Source organism: Electrona antarctica (assembly GCF_951216825.1).
Source record: "Electrona antarctica genome assembly, chromosome: 2".
In the NCBI taxonomy this organism is placed as follows: Eukaryota; Metazoa; Chordata; class Actinopteri; order Myctophiformes; family Myctophidae; genus Electrona; species Electrona antarctica.
The window spans coordinates 37,542,499-37,556,521 of NC_136807.1; the positions used below are offsets into that span (position 1 = coordinate 37,542,499).

Here is a 14,023-nt window from a genome sequence, read left to right on the forward strand (position 1 = left end):
TTCACTTTTCAGCCCCGGGTCATTCATTAACCCTGATGGGCCATTGTCATGGATGCATCATGCATGCCCGCGGCGAGGACCCGACAAAGCGGGCAATAATTGGATCATTGGGGGACTTGTTAACAACAATTAGTGGAGCAATTATGCAATTACCTGCAATAAACTATTTTCCTCCTGGTGGAAACTGGTAGACATTACCAAGCCAATGGTTACATTACCAGAACAATTAAGCAATTACCTGCAATAAACTATTTCCAGGACCATAATGGAAACTAGCCCCGGGCCCCAGGGCTTTTGTGTTATCTTTTTATAGCATTATTGTATAACTGTACATCTGTACTTTTTGCAAACTGGTAATAAAGTATTCAATCAATCAATTCCCTCCCGATGGAAAACTGGTATATCCGTTGATTGGCCATTATCCATTGGTGTTTAAAATATAGGCCTGCCATTTTAAATTGTTTTAAATTGTAGCTTATAGCTGTTCTATGCCTATATTTCTTGAGATAGGTAGGCTATAGGCTCATACTTGCTCGCTCTCTGAAACAACCGAAATGCCTCTCTAGAGTCACATCGGAACTGAGACGTGAGATAGATCCGTCCTTAAGCGTAGCAAATCAGTGCGCCGCCCTCTATTCAGAGGCACCTAACGCATAGATGGCGTGACCAAAGCGTTTATTGCAATGTCTGAAAAGGAGCAGGTAGGCCTACATGAACAGGTGTTTAAAGAAAATTGAATTATATGGAAAATATTTCTTAAAAATGCCACGCGACCGACCTGTGCGGACGAAGGTCTGATCAAACAAACATCAAACGGAAACCATCATGAATTTCTATAGACTGTTAAGGTTATTTAAGACTTCTTACTTTGGTTAAGCCACACAATGGCTGGTGTTTGCTATGTGTGCCGGGGTTACCGTCTGAAAGGGCTAGAGGTCCACATTAACATCGCTTAGGGTTTTCTCAAGGGCCGAAATGAACTGACTGGAAAGTAACTTTATAACTCGCTGGAGGATGAAGCCTTTGTCGAGAGCTCAACTGAAAGACACAGGGCCTAACAAAAGACGAGCTCTATTGTTTGACACCAAAGCGCATGGGTATTGATGCGCCTTGAATTGCAAAACATCTGCCATTTACTCTAACCCACTTCAAACGGATTTGAATGAGAATAAAGTAGCGGGGTTGAGTACACTGTCTTGCTCTCTTTGCACAAAACTGGGAAAGTAAACGTTTACTTTGATATAGATTAATAATAGATTAGACCTTATATGGGGAAAGGACCTCGACTTCTACAATTTACTCAATGTAGGATTAACTAAAATAATCAGATTGGTTCCCCATAGCCATAAAGCAAGATGATCTAAAATGACATATAGGTCCAGTGGGTATGCACCTAAACCTTGGATTCGGAACCTTAACATTATTATATTGGCTGTTTTTTCCTAAAAAATATATGTATAACCATACGGTTTTTCTTTTACAAGACAAAAATGTTGATATCACTTTCCAGTGTGAGTTTGACCGAAGTTCAGTTATTTAGACAGATAATGGGGAGGTGCAATATAGCCATTAGCATGCGGTAGGCCTATATAGGTTTTCTATCAATAACTGACTAAAATGAACTCCGATTGTTGTAAGGGCGATGGTGTCTATTGACAACAAGTTAATGTAAAAGTACTTAACCACACCCAATCTTGAATCCACTATAGAATCAGATAGCTATAACACCAATCACTTGTCACTTTCACTTCGTGAATCATCAAACCAATATTCCCCAGCAGATCATGCAGTCTCATTTTAACTAAACTGTAAATCAAACATCTTTTTAATGACTCAAATATAATAAAACAAAGTGTAACAAATGGCTACATGGCCATGTAGGGGAAACAGTAGCCTAACCTAATTTATAATCGTCCAGATACTGATGCACTGATGCTACTGATGCACGTGACGCATTGTGAATTAAATGTCTATCGACTCGCAACACAAGACCAATTTTATAACACATTCCATATGGCCACCTCCAAACCTAGCGCCTTGAACTGAGTGAAGAGTGTTTTGTTTTTAACTTTGAGCACCAGTTACCGAAGCGGGGTTTCCCAGGCTTGTTCCTTTATGTGGCAAAAGTGGAAAATTGGAAAGTACAAGTGAAAAGCCAGGAGGCGTTCCTCCGATTTTCCTCGCTCCATATTTTGTAGACCAGAAATATATGTCTCTAAACAAAGCACATAGACGTATGCTACTTAGCTATGCAGTCGGTGCCCTGACACTGGACAAAAGAACGTTATAATTGAAAATAAGGCATAGGTTATAATAAAATGTGTGAGAATCCAAGTGTGTGTGTGTGTGTGTGTGTGTGTGTGTGTGTGTGTGTGTGTGTGTGCGTGCGTGCGTGCGTGCGTGCGTGCGTGTGTGTGTGTGTGTGTGTGTGTGTGTGGTAACTTTGCATTGATAATTATTTGTAATGTATTATTCTCCATTGAAACCTGTTGTATTTTTTTAATGCATTTCATTTGAATAATGCCACATTACCTCAAATAACGGTGGAAGCGGTGGAACAAAACGTTTCCACCGCAAGTTCTGTATGCCAACGTGTGTGGCGCACTGGCGTATCACGTATATGTAACTCTAAAATTGGTATGAAATTGACAATTTGTTGGTGTCAGCAAACTCAGCATAGAGCTTTCCAAACGCGCCATATGCCACACTAAGTGGCACCATTTAGCAATTCGTTCCTAGTTTCACGGTCCATCCTCCTCTTCTCCCGCGCTGCTGGGAAACTGAATAGCAATAGTGGAGTCGGACCTCCTGTGTTGAGGTCTTTTCTGTTTTCACAACGTGGTGCATCATCTGGCCGGATTCCCCGACCGCCTTGGCCAAAATCTAGGGCTAGGCCCGATCATTTAAACGGAAAGGTAGCCTAATAATATAGAATAGAACCGTAAACCGCACACATTCTATTCTAGACCGACGCCCACCGCCATTTATATGTTTTAATAATACTATGTGGCAGAATTGATTTGTGTTAGTGTTGGCCACGTCTGCATAAAGCGAGTTCCCATACCGGGAGTCGAACCCGGGCCGCCTGGGTGAAAACCAGGAATCCTAACCGCTAGACCATATGGGACAATGCGTGTTACTGTCATGTGACAAAACGAATCCTTGCAAGACAGTGAGGCAAGCGATCCTCAGAACTTGGAAAGTCAAAAACTTGGAAAGCTATCAAAAAAAAGAAGACCCCCACCATCACTTAATTTACGCCATTTGTGCCTGACCTGTGTTCAATTATTTCAAATCAATCTGTTTTTAAAGTTATGATGAAACTAGAAAACACAAACTTACTCAAACACACACCTAAATGCCAGCAAAACTCCATAGAATATTATTTAACTATATGTAACTGTTGCAGTGCCAGTGAAGTATAGAAATAAAATACTATGGCTACACATTTACGACATAAAACTTTCATGTCGTAAATGTGTAAACAAAGTTTGTTTACTTTCATGATGAAAGTAGACAAAGAGTCACTCTACAAAAACACACAAGCCTCAAGGCTTCTCAAGGGTCTCAAGTATATCTTCATAGGATCTCTGATGTCTTTGCTTAGTTGCTTTGCTGGTGTAAATGCGTCTTGCTTTTTCTGGTTTTATCCTCTTATAGCAGATTTTGTATTGACCTGTATTCTACCTACCTTCCTTGAACTGTAGTCTGTACCCATTCTGCAATCTGTTACATTTTCAATCAACAACTGTGTAGCCAACTGCATGGATGCAGCATGCCATGGCTCTTTATGAAAGCGTTTTTGTCGAAAGGCCAAGTCAAATTCTTAAACTGCTTTGGCGCCACCTTGTGGCCAAAAAGGCAAAGTAACACGCAGGAGTCTGCAGGACACAGGCAGGGCATAATGACATGACACACAATGACACATCTAGTAGCCTACTATACATGCGTGACGCCTCCTACTAGTTTGTGTGAATTATGAATCAATTGAATTTTCAATCTGTTGAATTGATAATGGACCAAGGCTATTGAATGTTTACCTCACAGTAGTTCTTATTTTAGTAGGCATAGTTCTTATTTTAATTAGGCTAGTTAAGAATGTATTTTACATTTTTAACATTTGATTTAGTTTAGTCCAGAGCATTTATGTCCATATGATGTATACTAGTTAAATCCAAAAGGGAAAATAAATCTAAATTTCTTAGAATGGGCCTAAACAAAGTCACTTATAGTCTAAAATGTCTGGTTTATTCAATATTGATAGAAAAGGGTGACATTATCAACAAAACACCATATCAACTATAGTTGGTCATAAAAATATATCATTGAAAGAGCGAAAATACATCCCATGGATGCAACTGGGACGTATCCTCAGTGATATATCCCAAGGTCATCGGGGTTTCGGGTCTCGCAAACATCATACCCCTCACTCGAGTCAGACCCAGTAGGGAAAGACAGGGCCACACAATCCGTTGGAACCACTCCGGAACTAGACACTTCATTCAGGAGTGGTGGATTCTTGAGCCGCAATGGTTCTGCAGGCTCCACCGCTGGGCAACGGTGGAGGCAGGCTCCACTTGCGGCTCGAATGGCCCTCCTAAAGGCCTCATCGAAGGTTTTTGGGATTCCTCCTCACGGAGGAGGCTGGGGCGCTAACCCATACTGCTCCCGGGGTGCCGTCTACATTCCGGCTGTCACCCGTCTCTCCGGTGGTCACCAGACTATAAAGGTTGTCACATAGTCTATTCCTATGAGTCACTATAAATAGAATACCTCAGAACGAAAATACATCGCATGGATGCAACTGGGACGTATCCTCAGTGATGTATCCCAAGGTCATCGGGGTTTCGAGTCTCACAAACATCATACCCCTCACTCGGGTGACCCAGCCGGGGTGATCAAGTCCCGACTTATGTCCCAGTAGCTACCCTCGATCAGACCACTAGGGAAAGACAGGGCCGCACAATCCGTTGGAACCACTCCGGAACTACTATGCCGGGACTGAGACGTACAATTCTGGCATGTGGAGGGACTAGGCTCTGTGGGTTGCCTCCTGTCCGGGCCCCTTCTATATCTCACCAGGTCCACTCCTGCTCTCACCAGGAGTACCGCGAGGACCTGTCCGTTGCACCAGACTCCCAGCACCAGACACTTCATTCAGGAGTGGTGGATTCTTGAGCCGCAATGGTTCTGCAGGCTCCACCGCTGTGCAACGCCGCAACGGTAGTACTGCAGGCTCCACTTGCGGCTCGAATGGCGCTCCTAAAGGCCTCATCGAAGAAATGGATAACCAAAGCTGTGTGTTGTGAGCTTGTATATCTTTTATTTTCAGCAAAGATACTTACAATTGAGCAAAAACATGAGGGGGGCTAATATAGCGCTCCAGGAGGTTCCAGGTCAACTAAATATATAGAGTTCAAAGCGGCACTATATGTAACTTTTTTTATGAATAAAATGTAATTTTGTCCAATCTGTATGGTAGGGTATTTGTGGGTGGTTGTATTTGGTCTCCCTGCTCTTATATTGAGACATTTAGACTGTCAAGGTCATGTCTCACCTATAGACACATGTCAAGGTCATGTCTCACCTAGACACATGCAGGATCTGACACTACATTAAGGTCATGTCTCACCTAGACACATGCAGGATCTGACACTACATTTGGTCAACAGATTCAATTTAGACAGGCTCCAAATCCGGGATAGAAGAGGAAAGTTACATATAGTGCAGCTTTAAGTAACAATGTAATTGTATTAAATGTATACAGCCTTATAGGTTATGTAGGCCTGTGCATTGGTTAAAAAAATTTCCACTATAAATGACTGACTGATTTTTTTTCTCCACTATAAATGGGAAAAGATAAGTTATTGGAACTTAGGCGGGTGTCATTTACCCACTTGGTATTGGAATTTCTGTACTTTCTTCCCAATATCAAGGAGGTGAGCGTGACTATAGTTTCGATAGTTTCATGACATGTCATCTGATGATAAAAAAAAGCCCTGCAGTATCAGATAGTGGTAAAACATATTTGCAAAAATAAATGTCCACGAGAGTTTATAGCCTACTTTATACTACCAGCTACTGTAGATGGGCTATAGCTTTACCCCTTTATTGTGATTAGGCTAGCTTTACACGCTTGTACTAGTGCAAGCATGAGGTAAGTTTTAAGGATATAGAATAATTTTGTCAATTTGTTACATGGCTCAGGTCTGACAGTACAAGTGAGGAAGAGGAGAGGATCACATTCTGGACTGTCTGACAGTATATGATCATCATGTCATTATTATTAGTCATTATTATTATTTTGATGAATTGAAAACGGTGGGCCCTATTGTAAACAAGTGTAATGCTTTTATGGTGTCGTCCACCCACAGTTAACAGTTTTTGTATTGAGTTGTGCTTGAAATGTACTGTAATTCTGCAAACTGTTAATAAATACTTAAATCAATCAATCAAAAGCCTAATTTTCAGGGAGAGAACAAAACGCCTGTTATGATTATAAGTAGAATTGGATGTCAGGCTCTGTCACATGTCACACCAGGCCCCTCTCACAGCACTGCATGGCAGCTTGGCAGGGCTGTCATGGCCCTGTCATGTTGAAGGTTTAGAACAGCTATAAAGGAACACCTTTTCTAGTTGTCTAGCATATCGTTGCTGTCGGGAGGAAACCTCATAACTCCATTTTTGAGGTTTTGGATTTTTCTTTTGTATAAATCAGTGCTATTGAGCACCCTTTACGTCTGTGTGTTGTTTCGAAAATATTGAACCAATGGAAAGTAGTAAAAAGTGCTTTGGACAAAACCTCTTAACTCCATTGGACCCTCAAACTGTCTAACTAACTCCACCACCTCTCCCCCTCTCATGGAAGTATATAAAGTCACAACACCAACTATGATGAGGCTGTATTGCTTTGTTTTAAAAATATAAGGTTTTCTTTTCTTTTTTTTTCCCTAAAAAAAATGTATATTTTTCATTTCCTGAAAAATGAATATTTTGGAGTTATGAGGTTTCTTCCCGACAGCATAGATATATACTTTTTGCCACCTCACTGATGGTGTTGCCTTGACTGTGATGTCTCTCCATCATGTTTTCTGCAGTACTCTTTCCTTACTGTATGTATGAATTTCCCCAGTGGGATCAATAAAGGTCTTATCGTATTTTTTATCTTTTTATCTTGAATTTATTTGTAAAGCGTTTTTACAAAGATCGTGACAAGGTGCTTTGCAGAACTGAGAACATGTAAGAGCTGTAAGAGCTGATAAGCACACAAACTTAGGAAAACCAGTTGTGTATTCAATTTCTACTGTATGTAAAAGAGGACACTTTTTTTCTTTACATAATTTGTCAAAGATTATTCAGAAAACAGATGTATTATGTCCTGCTCAATGTAACAAATAGCCACAAACTACATTTAGAATAGGTAATGCTCATACAATCTATTTTCATTTAAAAATAAAGTTTGAAAAAAAAAAATATATATATATATATATATATTAGGCCTATAGAAGAACACTGTCATTCACTTCAACTGGATAACATATTCAATATTTCATTTTATGTGGTTACACCCTTTGACATTTTCAGGCATATTTTCATTGTAAAAATGGTGTAAATGTATCTTCAAAAGACATTTTTAAATTTGTCATCTTGTCAAGGCCATTTAGTCACAGACCCAACACACAAAAGACAAATATATATGCTCTAATCATGCCTGCTGTTCACCTGCACTTGGAATGTATATCTAAACCAGTGGTTCTCAAACTTTGTAATCTCAAGGACCCCAATAACTGTGAGTGTTACTTACTTACGGATACATTAGGTTCCATTTGCACACTCTCATATAGCTACAGACCTGTAAGGGTCTATTTGGAACCCCGTCAAGGAACCCTGAGGGTCTCTGCATGGACCCCACTTTGAGAACCACTGATCTAAACAGCCTGTGCTACATGCTAATGGTTTTGGTATAACTCTGAATAAGACCTTGGAAGTACTGCTGTGTGTTCTTCTGGGGCTGAAATATTATGATGTAGCACTTGGGCAGAAAATACCAGAACAGGATGCAATAGAGACTGGACAGCACTGCGGCTGCATTCAGAGTTTGGATGTACTTCCCGCGATACATCACATATTCAGTGGCAAAGGTGATCCAGGTGAGGATGAGCAGAATAAGGCAGAAGGTTATTGCTTTGGCCTCATTGTAGTTTTTTGGGAGGTCTTTCCCCATGTAGGAAAATATAAAGCAAAAGAAACACAGAGACCCTAGCAAAAGAAGAGCAATATAGAGACCTCCACCTTGGCCAAGGTCGCAGCAGAGTATTATTTTGTCTTTGTACCAATCTGTTTCATTGTAGGGTTTGGGGGTGTCCACTGTGTACTTAACAAGAAGCACAAAGGCTTGGGTAACAAAGGCCCCTGTGATGACAAGCCACTGTCCATTATATTTAATCCACCAGCTGTTGAACTTGGGGAATTTCGCTGCCATTTTGAAGACGCAAACGATTTGAAAAGAGCGCACTACGAAGCAAGCTAGACAGGGAGTGTAAAACAATAGGAATGGCAAATACCGTAGGATACATCTGGCAATTGTTGGCTTATCAAAGTAAAAGAACACACTGATACTAGACACATTTAGGCAGCCCAAGATGAGGAAGCACATCGGTCCTCCAGCAGACTTGACAATTGGCGTGTTGTAGTTAATGGCAAAGAGAATGGCCATCGCTGTTGAAAGGCACACCAAGCCCCCGGTCGCAAACATGATCAGTATGGCTCCTGAATCTGAGAAAGGGACATATTCTACTGACCGTAGAATACAAAATGTACTTCCTGAGTTAGACCACTCTGCGTCCTTACAATTGATGCACTTGTAGGGGTTCTCTGTTTGACAGGAGAGAGAGGAAATTCAACAATATTATGGCACCACACTCCCTTGAGTCCTTGCCCATGCACGCACAGAGTTTGAAATTAGTTGCTCCCATATATGCAGATGTCCATATATGGGCATATTGGTTGGATCTGTCGCTATGGACAACCATATCTCCATATATGGACATATCGGACCCTCCCATCAGCCAATTTTAATATACTAGAACAGTGCGCATAGGGGGGTGGTCAGGTGTGATCAATTGGCTAATAAAGGGCGAGGTGTGGTGGTGCGAACATGTGTGTCAAATGCCCCACCCAGTTTGTATGTATGTGTCCCTTTTATGCCCATATATGGAGTTCTTTGTCAGGCATGCCAAATGAGGCTTTTGTGCTGGTTCTGGACAAATACAGAGTACCCGTTCCACCCATCTGTGTCCCTTTTATGCCCATATATGGAGATTTCTGTATGTGTCGCTCTGTGTCCCTTTATTCCTATATATGGAGTTCTGTGTCAGGCATGCCCAAATATGGAGTGCTGTGATGTCAGAACTGGCCATCTCCATATATGGACCATGGGCAGGGTTCTGGACAACCGAGGGTCCGACCGACTCGACACCGGGCACTGCACTCCATGCGGTGGTGTGGAACGCGTGTGTCAAATGTGAAGTTAAGGGCGGCTTTTGGCCGCGCATGGAATCCCAAGTGTGCTTACACCCAGTTGGAGGCAGGCAGCAGTCTACAATTTTGGCTGAATGTTAAACTATTTTCACCAATGTTTGCCTATTATGTGATTTATGACGCTAGGGTTCATGTAGTTAAATGACTCAATTGTTCTCCACCTCCGGTTCGTCATTTACGTACCTGTTGTGTTCACATAGGAGCCATTTGAGCAGATTTCACAATGGAAGCAACATTTGTGGATGCCATCTTGGACCTTTGCGTAACCTGGATCACATTCACGAGAACACATTGCTTCAGGCACCTGTACAAAAAGTACACATGTATGCACGTACAGACAGACAGACAGATGCAAAAGTCAGTGAAGACATTAACCAAATGAACCTATAGCATCTGTGTTCTGGGCATGTTATAATAGGCGAATATTTGGCACGTTCGTCGAACATATCAGATCTACAAGCTCGTCGCAATGTGACACATATGAGCTTGTAAATCTTATATTTCTGCCATTGCCACACAACAAAGTATATAAGGATTAAGTGGTTAACCAAAACGTTTTGACCTATTAAGAAAAATAAAATAACAAGAGTGGTTACAGCCTAATAAAGTTTTAAATTGGTTCTGTATTTGAGCTACGTTAATGCACTTGACATGGCTTGATCGGTTACTTCTTACTAAATCCTGAAAATGAGAAAACTAAATCTGGATTGACTACTTACTGTTCCATTTGTTGTGTGCCACTGAATTGCGGTGTCATTAATGAATAACCGGACCACTGGATTAGTTTCAAAGAAGCCAACCTTCTCTAGCTGGCCACTGCTGTTCCAAAAGACTATTGAATAGTCCTTGTGCATAGGGTCACCATTTTTATCAAACTGAATAGACCTGTTTAAAAGTGTAAAGTTTGACTTTTTCAGTTCGGCTAGGACCTGAAGAAGGGACACAAAGCAGAAATGATGAGCAATACAAGTATACAAGTAAACCACAGTTCAACAAGAAAATAATTCACACATTGACCTAGATGGGAAAGGCTCAACCTGTAATGACAATATTAGTTTTTCTTGTTAGTGTTTTTACTGTGAAAGTGATTAATTAGCAGAGATTTTGTGGATTTATAGGAATCTTTCAATTATTATTTCTTATGCAGTGTTATGCATAGGATAGCCTAAGATTATTGTGTGCTATGATAGCACATAAAAAACCCCCAAAGGTCAAGAGTCAAGGGCAATACAAGCTCCTTCCGTCAACATCAACTGAACTTTTCTTCGGGAAGGGAAGTGACGTAATACATATTGATGTCATTTCAAACTTCTGAGGGGCTGTCTCAGCAGAACCTTTTCTCAGAACTCGTGCACCCCTAGATATCCTAGGACTCTCTGAAGTAATTTGGAAAGCCTGTCCGATCCGGACGTTTTTTTTAACGTCATTAGGACTAGGAGCATACATATATTGGCCTTCAAGACATCTGGCGATGCACAAGTTCTGAGAAAAAGTTCGGAGACCGGCTATCAGAACTTCGAAATTACGTAAATGTGTAGTTACACCACCCCCCTTTCCGAAGAAAAGCATTCCCGATTACGAGCCAAAGAACCACTTCCATTAATTCAGCACAATTTTTGTTTAGTGTTTACTAATTTCCAAATTAGCCTAGCCGACTTGTAGGCCTAGCTAGCAGTGCACACACTTACCATGTACGGAAACACTGTCAAATTGTTCCGGCATTTGCCATCTCCACATTGTAACACATTGTGCAAGGCGTGAGCAAGCGAGTACACCGCTGAATAAAGGAAAAAAGAAAAAGATGGATCCTCCGCAATAATGTCTTCTGGACGTACACTACTGCAGTTGCACATTTGATTGCAAAATATATTTTGGCCAGCATCAGCACATGTCTTCTTATAGGAATTTATAAAAGTGTCGAATGCTGGTATTGCCACCTCTGATTCAGTGATGCCAAGTACAGTTCCGATCTTTTCAATTCCTTCTTCTTTGGGGAGGCGTTTGTTCTTTGCCCAGGCCTCTCCTGCTATCCACACCTTCTTACTGATATTAAGCTTTATCGCAGAATGGATGAAATCTACTATATACCTTGCTGAGGAAAAAACAATAATAATTGGTATGTGCAGTGCCTCTATATCGTTCAGCATGGCAGTGTAATTTCTATCGTCGGAGAGAGCTTGGGCAGATGCCAAGCAGATGTTGGTGCCGTTGATCTGTTCTTTGAACAACTCCATGGCGTCATTGCCGTAGTCGTCCTCACTCTTGACGAAAGCGACCCAGCGCCAGTCAAACTTCAGTAGGATTCGAACAGTCAGCTCTATGTTATCTTTATTAGAAGGTGCTGTTCGGAGGAAGGAAGGATATGTCTCCTTTGATGAAAGCTTGGAACTTGAGGCTGCAAAACTCACCTGTCAACAGAGGGACAGATTGAAGTTCCCTTTTGTATATCAATAAGCACTGTACAAGTCTTGATGATCCCTTTTTTCCCCCTAAATCTTTATCACATTTGGTAACCCATTTTTCACCCGATGCCAATTGCCTATAAACTGTAATCCTGGGCGCTATACTCCCTCTGCCAATCTGGGAAGAGCCCCGAACTAAATTTATGCTTCCTTCAATGCATGAGGAGTGAGCAGGCCGCAGGCCGCTCTTATGATCACCTGACTACCTGAGGGGGGAGTGGCCGTGGTAGTGCCAGTTCCTTTCCCCTCCATCAGACGCCCTGGCTGAACAGGGGGAGGCAGTATAGAGACCAGGATTACTGCATTTTATTTATTTCAAATGTATAAAAAAATCTTGTGATGATCCATTATTAGCCAATAAGTAAAGTAAATGTTTAAACAAGTCATAATGTGGAACATCTGTCCCTTTAACTGTTTGCTTGTGGTGTCTCGCCAGATGGCTATCTGGTATGGGGTTGTATTTTCTTGTGGTATGTTGTCTCAGCTGTAGGGCATTTGGGGAGTATATAAGGAACACCACACACCAGTACAAGACATGTAAGTTTTGGCTCCTTACTCGAGTAAAACCGCTCATACTTTTAAGTCTGAATTATTTTCTTGCCTCTATTGTTTTTCTGAGCATGTGCAGATCCTGCAGATTCCCATAACACATCCATTTTAGTAGACTTTTTAGCAACATGCTACATCCTACGGGTCTGTCCAGAATTCAGCAAAATACTCCAAAATGTCTTGGGCTTGGGTCATTTTGTGGATGCAGACACTCTAAAATCTAAATAGTGTTTAGAGAAGTTGTCAAAAACACATGAATGTAGAATGGTTGTTGAAATATTGAAAAGCTTATACACAGTGACTTTAAAGTAGCCTACTGCCCTTGCCATCGAACGTAACTTAAAATGTTGGTTTGCTTCTATCTATTTGGTGTCGAACTGCCATCCATGATTAAACTGCAGTCTACTGAAATTGACACTGAAACCTATAATCACAAACAGTGACTCACTATCTATATAAGTGCAGCATTAATTGTCAAAACACCACCATTCTGGGTTAGAAATGCTGCTCAGTAGTTTTATTTTTATCCTCTGAGATTGTATGGCTTTTAGGAATTTAAATTTGCAACTATTTTGTTTGGAACGGGTGTCATTCACTTAACTATATGGCATCCTTCCAGCAGCTAGGGGTTGTGGGTTGTAGCCAAAAACCCTTATCTATCATTTATATATTATGGATCAATAGTGTGGACTTAGACTGTTATTCGTCTGTGGTACTCAATTCAGTAAAGAAACTGAACTGGCTACAACCTAGCTGCTGGAATGGTGCAATGCTTCTGAGACCCCGTCCAGACAGAGACGGTCTGCAATCTACCCGCAAAAGTTTTTAATCGTATTGCCGTTTCATCCACACGTAAGACAGATCTGGGAAGTTAAATTTTTTAAGGCTACAATTCTTTAAGCAAGTTAATTACCTGAAACGTGAAAATAACATTTAAAATACAATTGACATGTAGCAATATTTACCATAGGGATGAGATTCATCATGAAAAAGGGGGCCACTGTGATTGCGTCGGTACTTCCCATTGGGCCGATCAGAGCTATAATTTTAGACATATATCCATTCGGGTTTCTCTGAGGTTTTATCAAGCCATTGTCTGATATGAGGTTCAGAACAGCCGGGAAGTTAAGGACGTCTGAGCAGTGGTCAAATACCTCATAACCGAGTGACACATTTGGCAGGAGTGTGGTAGAATTGTTGATTTCCTCTACAACGAACCTCATCATTTGAAATTGGCGGTAAGTGTACAAGCTCAACTTGTGCCTAGATGGAAGAAGAAAATGTGTTTCAGGTAAATTGATTAATTGATTGAAAAATGTATTAACAGTTTGTAGAATAAGCACAGGAAAGCACGGTTCAATACAATACTTTTTTTTTTACTGGGGACAGTTTTGTATTGCAGACACCCGTAAGTGTTCTTTGAGAGTGGTTTTGAAGGAGAGTAGGGATTGTTGGTAGCGCGTTCCTCATTT

At 41.1% G+C, this 14,023-nt stretch overlaps 1 protein-coding gene across 1 annotated transcript; it reads right to left on the reverse strand.

Annotated features, from left to right (window-relative positions):
• Window positions 1-7,942: 7,942 nt before the first annotated feature.
• LOC306933229 (taste receptor type 1 member 1-like) lies at window positions 7,943-13,576 on the reverse strand (the record flags this gene model as incomplete). The annotated part of the gene is made up of 5 exons (XM_079515367.1): window positions 7,943-8,874; window positions 9,724-9,844; window positions 11,670-11,948; window positions 12,201-12,266; window positions 13,517-13,576. The coding sequence occupies 5 exons, from the start codon at window positions 13,574-13,576 to the stop codon at window positions 7,943-7,945; spliced, it is 1,458 nt and encodes a 485-aa protein (XP_079371493.1).
• Window positions 13,577-14,023: the final 447 nt, after the last annotated feature.